Below are 14289 nucleotides of genomic sequence, written 5' to 3' on the forward strand. Positions count from 1 at the left end.
AGGACATAGAAGAGTAAGGAGGTAGTGAGTGAAAGATAAAGTAAGGCAGAAGGACTGGTAAGGGTATAGAAAGTACACAGGGTGAATAATGAAAACGAGATGGATGAGAGAGTGATGGAGAACAGGAAGAAGTAGAGGAGAGGAAAAGCAGACAGAAAAGGAAAATAATGACCCGTGGGGTCTCTTTGATACTATCAGGACAACATTTGAGCCACGTTTAAACAACCCTCCATTTGGTCTGTTGTCCCCAGAAGTGTACTGAAACTGAACGACTATGCCTCAAAACAACAGAAATTCCTCAAACATACAAGTATTTTACACCATTTTAAAGATACACTTGTTGTAAATCCAGCCACAGTGTCCGATTTCAACAAGGCTTTACTGCGAAAGCACAACGGTAGAGTTTGTTAGGTCAGTACCGAGTCACAAAAAGCAGAAATAGAATTAATCACTAACCTTTGATGATCTTCATCAGGTGACACTCATAGGACTTTATGTTACACAATACATGTATGTTTTGTTCGATAAAGTTCATATTTATATCAAAAATCTCAGTTTACATTGGCACGTTATTTTCAGTAGTCCCAAAACATCCGGTGATTTTGCAAAGAGCCACATCAATTTACAGAAATACTCATAATAAACATTGCTAAAAGATACAAGTGTTGTGCATGGAATTTTAGATCCACTTCTCCTTAAAACCTCTTGATTCTAGCCATCCCGGATCCGGGATCGTGAATACAGCCTCAAGCTCATTACCATAACGCAAACGTTAACTATTCATGAAAATCGCAAATGAAATGAAGTAAATATGCTAGCTCTCAAGCTTAGCCTTTTGTTAACCTCATAGTCTACCAATACCGGATCCGGGTTCGTGACTACGGCTCAAGCTCATTAGCATAACGCACAATGCGAAAAAATATTCCTAAAAATATTTAACCTCCACACATTAACAAGTAAAATAGCTCAAATGAAAGATAAACAAGTTGTTTATCTACCCAGCAAGTCAGATTTCTAAAATGTTTTACGGCGAAAACATAGCACATATTTATGTCAAACCACCACCGCAGACATAGCTCATTAGCATAGCCAAGTAGGAAAAAATATGCAATCAACAAACGCAGGATTAAAAAAAAAAAAAATAATTTCACTAACCTTTTGAAATCTTCATCAGATGACAGTAATATAACATGTTACACAGTACATTCATTTTTTTCAATAATCTGCAATATATATCCATAAATCTCTGTTTACAATGACGCATCGTTCAAAAAATGCTACTAAAATGTCAGGAGAAATGAAATAGCTCCGGCAGATAACGTCAGCTAACAAGGAATACACATCATAAACTTTGACTAAATATGCATGTTTTACATATGTATAGGAAGATACACTTCTTCTAAATGCAATCGCTGTGTTACATTTATTTTTAACGTTACAGGATGCGTTCACTAGGCTATACTATGAGACAGCGCTCAAAAAGTAGCATTCTGGCTCCTCTACCTTGGAGTCGACAGAAACCCAAAATTAACACATTCCCTTACCTTTGCTGTTCTTCCATCAAAAGACCTGGAAGGGATTATACTCACCAAAGTAATAATCTTTCGGTTCTCAAAATAGCCACATTTCGGTCGAAATGTAGGCAAAATTCAAGTGGATGCGCACCAAAACGTCGAAATTATATATTATATGTCGAGTTAACTTGTCAAATTAACTTCATAATCAAGCTTTAACATGTTATAAAGGTGTACAGCAATTTTGAGAACGAACAGAAACACAGGCACCGTTCAATCGATCTTGGAAAAAAGAGAGGACTTGACCATTGCGCACATAAAAGTGACCGTTTTTTTTGAGTGACTGGCAGCTTTCGCCATGCTCAAACTCTCACGAGCGGGCGATTCTCACAATGAGAAGCCCCATTGAAAGCTGAGATCGCGCTGAACACGTAGGGACTCTTCCCAGAGCTGTGACTGTTTGGGGAGGGTGTTTGCGATGACGTCAAAGGTGGGCCAACTTTTCAGATGACAAGAGATAGTTTGGCAGAATGCATGTTCTGAGAGTTCTGCTTTACATAGAGACCAAATTTAAACGGTTTTAGAAGCTTTAGAGTGTTTTCTATTCGATAATATTTTTTATATGCATATATTAGCAATTTTGGGGAAAAATATTTTCAGTTTACTATGGGCACACACTTTCTCCAAAAGGGGCAGTATAGAGTAAGAGTTCTAAGAGGTTAACAACACTGTCATCTCAGATTTTCAAAATATGCTTTTCAACCATAGCAAAACAAGCATTTGTGTAAGATTATTGATAGCTAGCGTAGCATTTAGCGTAGCATTCAGGGGGGAACATTTTCACAAAAACAATAAAAGCATTCAAATAAAATCATTTACCTTTGAAGAACTTCAGATGTTTTCAATGAGGAGACTCTCAGTTAGATAGCAAATGTTCAGTTTTTCCTGAAAGATTCTTTGTGTAGGAGAAATCGCTCCGTTTTGTTTGTCACGTTTGGCTACCAAAAAAAAACGAAAATTCAGTCATCAAAACGCCTCAAAATTTTTTTATCCAAATTAACTCCATAATATCGACTGAAACATGATAAACGTTGTTTAAAATCAATCCTCAAGGTGTTTTTCACATATCTCTTCGATGATATATCGTTCGTGGAAGTCTCCTCTCTCCTCTGAATCACATGGAAGAATGCTTGCAGCTGGAGATTACGCACCAATTTCGACAAAGGACATTATGGGGTATTGTGTGTAGATTGATGAAGGATTTTTTTAAAACTTTTTTTTAGAAAGGGCTGTAATGTAACAAAATGTGGAAAAAGTTAAGGGGTCTGAATACTTTCCGAATCCACTGTAAGTTGTGTTATGGTAGTCCACCCAGTCAGTGTTATCTTAGTGGTTGGAGGGGATGAATGGAATTGTGATTGGAGTGTTATTGGCTTTACCGGGCTTAACAGGATAAGGTGGAGCTCTCTGGGAAAATGATTTGCTTGTTTTACCTTGAACTGCAGATAGATCGTATGTGCGTTTTCATGTGTGAACACATGTACGTGTGTGTGTCAGAGAGAGAGCGAGAGAGTGTGTGAAGGGAGGGGGAACAGGCATATGTGATAGATATTGTGGCAGGTCTTTGATAGTTTCAGTTTGTGTCATGTGCTTCATGCTCCATTCCCACAGATATATTATGTGCTATATAGGATTTTTTACAACATTTTTCATTGTAATTTCTGAAAATGTCCATATATTTTTATTGAACCTTTATTTAACTAGGCAAGTCAGTTAAAAACAAATGCTTATTTCTAATGATGGCCTACCCCGGCCAAACCTTAACCCGGACGACGCTGGGCCAATTGTGCGCCGTCCATAACATTTTTTTTTTTTTATCACAACGTGAAATGTGCGTCCATTCAGTCAGAACTTAAAGGGCAAATAAAGGTGTGTTGACTGTGTTAAAGGCACTGAACTGTCTTGTTTGCTGAATGAGCAAATGAAATAGGCAGTGGCATGGTGCATATTGCCATAGAAGCACAGCGACTATGCCTCAATGCAGTCGTGATCGTGGCTTATTGGGAGTGTGGCCATCTTGTGAGAGTGAATGTCATTCCAATTCATCTGCTCTTTTTTATTTATTCAAATCTGACTAACCCAGTGCACTGCTTGCTACAAATTCCATAGTGCCTTCAGAAAGTTTTCCTACCCCTTGACTTATTCGGTCACAGCCTGAATTCAAAATGGATTAAATAGATTTTCTCACCCATGTACACACGATACCCCATAATGACAGTTTAAATGTTTTGAAAATTAAATAAAGAAATATCTCATTTACATAAGTATTCATAGCCCTGAATCAATTTGTTAGAATGACCTTTGGAAGCGATTGCACACCTGGATTGTACAATAATGGCACATGATTATCTAAATGCACATTAAATCTTTAAGCTCTGTCAAGTTGGTTGTTTTTCATTGCTAAACAGACATTTTCAAATATTGCCATATACTTTCAAGCTGTTTTAAGTCAAAACTTTAACTAGGCCACTCAGGAACATTCAATGTCATCTTGGTAAGCAACAGTGTATATTTGGCCTTGTGTTATTGTCCTGCTGAAAGGTGAATCTGTCTCCCAATGTATGTTGGAAAGCAGACTTATCCAGGTTTTGCCTGTGATTAACTCTAATCTTTAACACATACTGGACGTACTTTAAGAAAGTAGTGTGCGCATCACACACACTTGCACATCAGATGCACACACACACAATATTGTACAATATTTGCACATTATTCATGAAAAAAATATTCAAGCTCTGCCAAGTTGGTTGTTGATCATTGCTAGACAGCTATTTTCAAGTCCTGCCATATATTTTCAAGCCCATTTAAGTAAAAAATGTAACTTTTAAATAATAATGCTCTTAGAGTTACCCAGAAAGACTAACAGTTGGAATTGCTGCCAAAAGCGATTGTATCATGTGTTGACTCAGGGGTGTAAATACTTCACGAAATTACATATTTATGTATTTAATTTTCAATACATTTCCAAAAATGTATAAAAACATGCTCTTACTTTGTCACTTTGAATTCAGGCTGTAACACAGCACAATATGGAACAAGTCAGGAGATATGAATACTTTCTGATTATGTCAAGAGATGATCTCATCAATTACACAATCTAGTAATAAGCAGTGAGCTCCTAACAGGGAGAGGAAGAGGTGGAGAGGAGGTGATAATAAGAAAGAGAGACTATTTACCATTTGGATTGTGTGTGAGGGCTGTTTGGGGTTGAAAGAGGTGAACTGTTTCACAATTACCCTTTGTGATTTTTGCCCTCATTGGAAAAGACTGTTGACAAAGTTGAAATATTGAGTGTTGTGTGTCCTTTGGCCTGGTAGGAGAAAAGAAGGTCAAGATATTCAACTCCCTGTGGGTTATTTGTTGCCATAGGAAATTAGCCCCCTCTAGTGGGGTAGATGGTCCACTGTATGTGTCCACTTGTTTTAGCTGGGTTCTACTCTATTAAAGAAAGTGTATTTGAGTATTATTGTCAATCATAACAATCATGTTTTGGGACAGTTCAATATGATGAATTAACAACTTCTCTCTCTGCCTCCAGGGATGACCCCTCTCCACATCACCCCTACTCTACATATTGTCAGAGGGAGGTACATCCCCAAAAATGACCCCCGCGCAGTTCAGAGGAACCACTCTATCCCTGTGGGCCGCCCTCACCTCCACCCATTCTCCTCTCCCTCCTCCACTCTCAGCTCCTTAACTTCCCCCAACGGCACCTCTCTCCTGTGGGATGACCTGAGAAGGACGCTGGGCTTCGCCTGGGGGCTCCATGTCTACGGCTCGGCTGTCCTCTTCCTGCTCTTCCTGGCTGGAGCGACCCTGGCTCTGGTCCTATCCCCTAGCATGCACTGCCCTCACCGTGGTGCGCTGGTCCTGGCCAACACCCTCCTCCTCCTGGCGGGCGCAGCCAGGGCAGCTATGTGCCTGATTGACCCATACGGAACAAGGAAGATTCTTCCACGGCCTACATTGACTGCTCTTTATAACCTCCCTCTGCCGTTACTGGTGTGGGCTCAGGCTGCACTGGTGCTGCTCGCCATGAAGGGGGCCGGTGTGAGTCTGCTGCCATCTGCTCTGGAGCGCCCTCCTCTGGTGGCTGTGTTGGCTGTATTACAGTGCACCCTGCTGCTGGCTGCTGACCTGATCTCCCCAGCCCTGTCCCCAGCCGTGCCTGTCACCCTGCAATCTCTATCTCTCTGCTGGGGCCTGGCACTCTGCCTGGGCTTCCTGTGCTATGTCTTCCCCAGCCTCCGCCACCTGCCAACCCAGCCACCTGTCCCAGAGGAGGGGAGAGCAGTTAAAGCTTGGCCGGGGGGTAGGAGGGCAGGGTCGGTGGTGGGTCGTGTGCTGGTGTTGTCTGCCCTCCTAGGGGCATTGTGCTGTGGGCTCCATGTTCACGCCACCATGTGGCTCTACGGGATGTTGGGGGACTGGAGGCGCTTCTACTGGGACTGGTGGCTGGTGCACTTCTGGGCCCGGCTTTTGGAGCTGGCCTGGGCCTTTTCTCTCATTCTCTTGGGCTCCTGGGTGTTCTGGAGGCCCCAGAGGGACCAAGGGAGAGGAGAGGAGGGAACAGTGGAGAGCAGGGGGGGAGGAGATCTCCCCTCACCTGGACAGTCATCGGGGTCGACTCATAAACACACCTGCTGGGCCAAGATAGTCCAGAGCCTGACGGGGAAGCCCTGTGGGAAGTCAGAGAGTAACGGAGTGGGAGGGATAGGAGTAAGAGGGGGCGGGGCGGGGGAGCTGCCTAATAACTGGGCAGGGCAGGAGCGCTCAGGGGCTGACATCAGCAAGAGTCTGATCAGAAACCAGAACCGTGAGGCTCCACCATCACACCCCTGTGGCGTCAAAGACAGCAACTGTGGACGTAACCAAAGGGGCAGGTCTGCAGAAAATGGGGTGTCGGATAGGTCCACAGGATCTCTGTTGCAGACGTTAGGCCACCCCCCACTGCACTTGCTTAGCGGCAGCCTGGAGCAGGAGAAGGAGTCAGTGGTGTCTCTGTATGAGTTTGACCTGCGACCCCCCTCCCCCATCGACCTGAGCCGCAGCATTGATGAGGCCCTGCACCAAAAGCACCTCCTCCATGGGGGCAGCCTGTTTCAGCCCCTGTGCGCCCCCTCACCCACTCCCTTCCCGGGATCAGCTGTCAGTCAGGGGGGCCCCTGGCTCCGCAGGAACACCGACCCACAGATCTCTGACAGCAGTGAAGATCGCTTAGCCTGTACAGATTCCTCCGTGCCACTTGGCAGTGTGCTCAGCAGTGTTCCAAACAGGCAGGTCACTGCTCCTCCCACGCCCTCTCACCAGGGGCACTGCTGGGCCGGGGACGGGGGAGCCAGTGTCCCCTCCTCAGTTTCCTGTCCCATCTCCCTGCACCCCTCCAGAACCTCCAAGGGGCATCTTGGGGATGAGGGGGAAGTCGACACAAGGCTGTTCCTCACCCCAGACACTAAGACCCAGAGGGGGAGGGTAAAGAGGGAGGGAGCGGGAGGGAAGAGTTACCTTGTGGTCAGCAGGCAGGATGACTTAGCCAGCATCAGCAGTGAGATTATTGACCTCTGAACCCATAACTCTAACCCAGGACATCAGGACCAGTGACCAAGCCCCAAGCAAAACCAACAAAAAACAAACTTACATAAAGTTATTACCTAAGTGTTAAGGTCTTAAGTCTATCTAGTCAACTAGACTTTATCATAAACATTGACTTAACTACATGAGGAATGTTACGTGAATCATGGACAGAGGACCTATTTTGAGAAGATGAGGGAAAATACATAAAAGCATTCATATCCCTGAGTAAAAACAGATGTCCTATATGGGACATTATCCAGTGTTTGCTTTAAATGTGAGTGGTTCAAATGTATTTATGGCACAGGTGTGGCTAACCTGACTCAGATTCTTACGTGAACAACAGAACACACACACAAACACACGCCTACAGATACACACCTGTGTACATTTGAATAACTTGCTGCATTTCAAGCATCACATACATCAGCACATACTGTACATTAATTAAGGTGGTACTGAGCGAACAGAAGAATGGATTGATACAGGATTCATATTGGTGACTACCCAGGGATTCCTTCAAATATTTATTGGTCATCTCTCTACTATTCCCTCTGTGAATCTGTTGCCAGCCACGTATGTTAAATATGAACGTCGTGGGTCCTTCCTTTCTGAAAGCCCCTGTTAAAAATGCATTTATATGAATTTATTCACTTTGTTCGCCTTGATAGTATTAATTTGCTGTCCTTGATATTTGAACTTGATGCATACGTTCATGTGTTTTTAAGAGTTGTGCCATACACATTGATCACATTGGTGGTTGATTTCAAATTATGCTTAAAAATACATTAATAACACATTACCTGACTGACAACAGTGGTCTTTTTCCATATTTCCTCTCGCAGGAAGTTCGTGTAGCAGTCCACACGCATAGGATTGCTGGTAATCGGCTCATAATTGAGTTGCTGTTTCAGTAGTTTGCCTTGTATGTAAATGTGATGTTTATTAGGAAAAACAACTGAACTGACACGCAGAAAGAAAGTGCATTATCCTGTGAAACTGTGGCTGATGCCCGGAGCTGAAGCTAAAATAGTTCCTGCTTAAAACCAGACATTTTAGTTTGAAAATGATGCTGATACATTTCACCTGCTGATTGTGTGTGGTACATTCTATCACGGACTGTCAAAGCCTATGACTGCATTTTGTAACACTCAATATAACTGACATCAGTATAAACATACCCACAATATTTTATCAGTTGCAGCATATCAATGCACACCGTGAACTTTTTGTATTTTTTAGCTATGCTCCTTGCTCCATACAGCTAAGCAGCTATATTTCATTATACTTGCCTACTGTACTATGAACTACAACACTTCTGTACTGTAGTACGCTACAGCCTAGACATGAGCACTCTAGGCAGAAGTATTTTTACTACTCAAGAGGAAAATATCATACAAGTATATTATGTAACGTAAGAAAGTATTGTATGTTATTTTTGGATCTTTGTAAATAAAGGTGCACTTCAAAAATGATCAAAAGGTATTTACTGTGAGGACAATCTGAAGTGGTCTTACTGCAGTCTTTGAAGCGTTGAACAGAGTTATCTGCCAAGAGAGTGATGACTGGTCATGGCTTATGGAGGAATATTGGGAACAGTGACTGTCCAGCCCTAATTTCTGATATGCAGGGCTCCGTTCAGGATAGAAGTATTGAAATAAGTTTCACAACAAACAATACCAGGGATTGCAGTAGACGTTAGCATTTCATTTTTAGGGGTTAAATGGCAGTGGCACTCTCTAATTTGGAGCTGTGTCCATTTTAAAATGATACTGAACAAAGCCCAGGAGTCGACCCTCAGTCCCATATCTCCTCTTGAGACCTGGGTTGAGCAAAATGGGAGAAGATATTTTGAAACGGAGTAAAATGGGGAGGTACTAGATCACCTCCAATAAGAAACCCTCTTCTTTCTTTTTTTTTTTTTTAGATTTAAAATCCTTCCAAACGTGTCATACTGAACACGGCCTGGGTCCCTGTGCGACAGGATCATCTGTTTTCTGCCTCTTTCAGGGTCATTGCAGTCTCTCCCTGTGACGTGAAATGATTGACTTGTTTAATATTTACAGTACAGTACAATGGGGTGGTGCTGTTGTCCACATTCCAATGACCCCATCTGATTTCAGTATACTTTGCTGTTTCTCCATTCACTTTCAGCTTGAGGTACTGTAGAAATCATCCTTATAACTACACGTTTAGGATCAGATCACCCTACCTCCAATTCTAACCTTAACCATTTGGATGGATGACGAATATCTGACCCTCTACCCGTGATCTGGGACAACTTCTGCCTTCTCCTTCATTGCATTATGGGGTTGGGTTAGAAGGACCTTCAGCAGTGATTGGCAGTTGTGGGGATGTTTGTGCCATAGTACAGCAAACCAATCAGTCCTCCTCTGTGAACAGTCATCACAGTGCAGAAGTAGAGATTTTCCAACATATTCATTTAATTCATTTGCTAGTTGACTGTTTCTATATAAAGTTGTATTATATTGTGTTGCGGCATCTTATCTGGTTTCAAATAAATATAAGAAATATTTTAAAATAATCTGAAATAATGTGTTATTACTTAGACAGTGTGTCTTTGCTGCCAATACTTACAGTATTATGTGTTATTACACTTGTAGTACAGGTCTTAAAAATGTCACAGCATGTAAATTGCTTTAGATAATGAAGGCAGTCCTATATTATACAGCTCATTCATTTACTCGTTTATTATCTCGTTCACTTAATCTTTCCATCCATTAATCTTTTTAGGAAGTTGTTCTTGTATACTTGGCATTACGGGCCACATGAGTGTGTGAGAGAGAGAGGTATATAACAGAGAAACATAGAGGACAAGCATAAATGTACGCAGACGGTACCCTGGATGTCACGCCTTGGTCATTGTATTTTGTGTTTTCTTTATTATTTGGTCAGGCCAGGGTGTGACATGGGTTTATGTTGTTGTATTTCGTATTGGGGTTTTTGTATTATTGGGATTGCGGCTGAGTAGGGGTGTTGTATGGGCTTGGCTGCCTGAGGCGGTTCTCAATCAGAGTCAGGTGATTCTCGTTGTCTCTGATTGGGAACCGTATTTAGGTAGCCTGGTTTCGCTTTGTATTTCGTAAGTCGCTCTGGATAAGAGCGTCTGCTAAATGACTTAAATGTAAATGTAAATGTGATTGTTCCTGTCTCTGTGTAGTTTCACCAGATAGGCTGTAATAGGTTTCATGTTCTGTTTGTTGTTTTCGTATTTGTATAGTTATTTCATGTATCGCTTTTTTCCTTCATTAAAGACATGAGTAACCACCACGCTGCATTTCGGTCCGACTCTCTTTCTACAAACGAAGAACGACGTTACAGAATCACCCACCACACTCGGACCGAGCAGCGTGTTAACAGGCAGCAGCGAAGAGAGGACGTTATGGACAGCAGAGGCTTGGAGTATACGACGTGGGAAGAAATAGACAGGTGGGCGGCCGACCCAGAGAGAGTGCAGGAGCCCGCCTGGGATTCGCTGGAGCAGTGCGAAGAGGGCTATAGGCGAATGGAGTCGAAAAGAAAGACACGGCGGCGCAGAGCGAAAACCGAAAGTAACCCCCAAATATTTATTGGGGGAGGGCTCAGAGAGAGAGAGTGGCTGAGTCAGGAGTCAGACCTGAGCCTACTCTCCCTGTTAATTGTGAGGAGCAGCAATATAAGGACTTCTGGTCTTGGGAGATGATATTAGACGGAAAAGGACCCTGGGCGCAGCGGGAGAATATCGCCGTCCCAAGGAGGAAATAGAGGCGGAAAAAGCGGAGAGGCGCTGGTATGAGGAGGCAGCACGGCGGCGCGGATGGAAGCCCGAAAAGCAGCCCCAAAAAAATATTGGGGGGGGGGGGCTTAATGGGAGTATGGCTATGCCAGGTAGGAGACCTGCGCAAACTCCCTGTGCTTACCGGTGGGCTAGAGAGACCGGGCAGACACCGTGTTATGCTATGGAGCGCACAGTGTTTCCAGTGCGGGTGCATAGCCCGGTGCGGTTCATACCAACCCTTCGTATTGGCCGGGCTAGAGTGGGCATCGAGCCAGGTAAGCTTGGGCAGGCTCGGTGCTCAAGAGCTCCAGTGCGCCTGCACGGTCCGGTCTATCCAGAGCCACCTCCACACACCAGTCCTCCGGTAGCAGCTCCCCGCACCAGGCTTCCTGTGCGTGTCCTCGATCCTGTAGCACCAGATCCAGCACCACGCACCAGGCCTTCTGTGCGCCTCGCCTGTTCAGCACAGCCAGAGCCTTCCTTCCCTCCTGCGGTACTGGAGTCTCCTGTCTGTTCAGCGCTATCATGGCCTTACTCCCCTCCTGCGCTGTCGGAGTCTCCCGCCTGTTCAGCGCTATCAGAGCCTTCCTCCTCTAAAGCGTTGCCGGAGCCTCCTGCCTGTTCGAAGCAGCCAGAGCTGCCAGTCTGCATGGAGCAGTCAGAGCTGTCAGCCTGCATGGAGCAGTCAGAGCTGTCGGCCTGCATGGAGCAGTCAGAGCTGTCAGTCTGTATGAAGCAGCCAGAGCTGTCAGTCTGCATGAAGCAGCCAGAGCTGCCAGTCTGCAAGGAGCTGCTAGTCTGCAAGGAGCTGCCAGTCTGCAAGATGCTGCCAGCCTGCATGGAGCAGTCAGAGCTGTCAGCCTGCATGGAGCAGTCAGAGCTGTCAGCCTGCATGGAGCAGTCAGAGCTGTCAGTCTGCATGAAGCAGCCAGAGCTGTCAGTCTGCAAGGAGCTGTCAGTCTGCATAGAGCAGCTAGATCCGCCAGTCAGCCATGATCTTCTAGATCTGCCAGTCAACCAGATTCTTCCAGATCTGCCAGTCAACTAGTCTCTTCCAGATCTGCCAGTCAACCAGTCTCTTCCAGATCTGCCAGTCAACCAGTCTCTTCCAGATCTGCCAGTCAACCAGTCTCTTCCAGATCTGCTAGTCAACCAGAATCTTCCAGATCCGCCAGCCAGCCAGGATCTACCGGAGCCTACTACCTGCCTGAGCTTCATCTCAGTACTGGGCTTCCTCTCAGTACTGGGCTTCCTCTCAGTACTGGGCTTTCTCTCAGTACTGGGCTTTCTCTCAGTACTGGGCTTCCCCTCAGTTCCGGGCTGCCCCTCAGTTCCGGGCTGCCTCTCAGTCCCGAGCTGCCCCTCAGTCCCGAGCTGCCCCTCAGTCCCGAGCTGCCCCTCAGTCCCGAGCTGCCCCTCAGTCCCGAGCTGCCCCTCAGCCCCGAGCTTCCCCTCAGTCCCGAGCTGCCTCAGTCCCGAGCTGCCCCTCAGTCACGAGCTGCTCCTCAGTTCTGTGGGGTTCTGGGTGAGGTCTATTAGGCCATGGTCGGCGGCGAGGGTGGATTATCCCAGGATGCGAAGGGGAGGAACTATGACTTTAATGGAGTGGGGTCCACGTCCCGAGCCGGAACCGCCACCATGGACAGACGCCCACCCGGACCCTCCCTATGGTTTTGAGGTGCGTCCGGGAGTCCGCACCTTAGGAGGGAGGTTCTGTCACGCCTTGGTCATTGTATTTTGTGTTTTCTTTATTAATTGGTCAGGCCAGGGTGTGACATGGGTTTATGTTGTTGTATTTCGTATTGGGGTTTTTGTATTATTGGGATTGCCGCTGAGTAGGGGTGTTGTATGGGCTTGGCTGCCTGAGTCGGTTCTCAATCAGAGTCAGGTGATTCTCGTTGTCTCTGATTGGGAACCGTATTTAGGTAGCCTGGTTTCGCTTTGTATTTCGTGGGTGATTGTTCCTGTCTCTGTGTATTTTCACCAGATAGGCTGTAATAGGTTTCACGTTCCGTTTGTTGTTTTCGTATTTGTATAGTTATTTCATGTATCGCTTTTTTCCTTAATTAAAGACATGAGTAACCACCACGCTGCATTTCGGTCCGACTCTCTTTCTACAAACGAAGAACGACGTTACACTGGAGTTCTGCTCCCAGATGGACTTGGTCAGCAACTGGACTGGGAGGTGAGTCTTGAGGTGAGGAGAGGTGGTTAACTTGTCCAGAACCTCCACCCCCAGGACAAACAGTCGAGTAATAAAGTAGCTGTTTGATGGTCATAAACAACATCACCAATCCCTCTCTTGATTTTAAACATGTTTTTACATATCCATTTTTTTTTTACAGTGAAATTACAAAATGGCAGAAGTAAATGTTGAAGTTTTCCAATTCTCTATTATAAACTGACGGGAAAAGTGGAATGTGCATCTTCAGGAAAGGAACTTGGATGTCAGAAGCTCAGGGGCTGTCCGACCAAAGTACAGCAGGTCTAGAATGTTGGTGACCAACGTGGTTCCTAAGAAGGATAAAGAGAGAGGATGGATACACAGTCATTCACGAACCCAAACACTGTCTTTAATGAAACATCAACATCAGACATAGAGAATGTAATCCAGCCTGGCCTGGAAGTTATTCTTCTGTCCCAGCTGTCAGTGAAGTAGTTGGTCATAGAGACTATGGAAGTCAAAGAGTTTTGGTTTAAGTTGGCAGCCCCATCTGTAAAAATGAGAAATGTAGGTTATTTTCTCCAGAACCAACACAATAGGGTGTTTAGGATGTGAGGTTTAGTCCTTGTGAAGTTTTTTTTTAACAGTGAGGAAGCAGATCTGACTTTTCATGCCCAGAGTGAGGCGTTTTATTTGCGTGGAGGTAATAATTAGCCGGTGACTGTACAATATACACAAAATATAAGAAACGGGTGGTTGCACTGTATATAGCGTACATTCTCCTTGTATAGCCTATAGCGTACATTCTCGTGTCTTTTACTTTTCGTGTTGTAAATTAGTTTTTATTTGGCTCTTTAAGATCCCAGTCAGGATCTTCTGTCTTTTAACATATTACAACTTATTTTGTGACAATTGCGTTGTTTAGGCTACTCTATAACATGCTAGAAATGCATTCATAAGGCTTAAAAGGCCATAGCCCACACAGTGGTGTGTATTCATGGACACTAAGGGAAGCCAGGCTTCCCCAAAACACTTACCCCAAAAAATTACAATTAAAATACTTTTGTCACTCTGTGTTTCACAATTTTCCTTCAATTAGCAAGAGGCTGAATGTATCTCACAGCAGAAAGCATCCTAGCGAGCGAAACAGCGCCCCTATGTCTCTCTACGTGTAGGCCATCCAGTGTTGCCAACTTAGCGAC

At 44.7% G+C, this 14289-nt stretch overlaps 1 protein-coding gene across 3 annotated transcripts in view; it reads left to right on the top strand.

Annotated features, from left to right (window-relative positions):
- LOC118361428 (proline-rich transmembrane protein 3-like) overlaps positions 1 to 10436 on the top strand; it is a 34977-nt gene extending 24541 nt beyond the window's left edge. For all 3 annotated transcript variants that reach the window (XM_035741365.2, XM_035741364.2, XM_035741366.2), the window contains exon 4: positions 5113 to 10436. In XM_035741365.2, the coding sequence (XP_035597258.1) occupies positions 5113 to 7139 (2027 nt within the window). In that variant the 3' untranslated portion in view covers positions 7140 to 10436. The remainder of the gene's footprint in view (positions 1 to 5112) is intronic.
- Positions 10437 to 14289: the final 3853 nt, after the last annotated feature.

Source organism: Oncorhynchus keta, unplaced genomic scaffold (assembly GCF_023373465.1).
Source record: "Oncorhynchus keta strain PuntledgeMale-10-30-2019 unplaced genomic scaffold, Oket_V2 Un_scaffold_584_pilon_pilon, whole genome shotgun sequence".
Classification (NCBI taxonomy): Eukaryota; Metazoa; Chordata; class Actinopteri; order Salmoniformes; family Salmonidae; genus Oncorhynchus; species Oncorhynchus keta.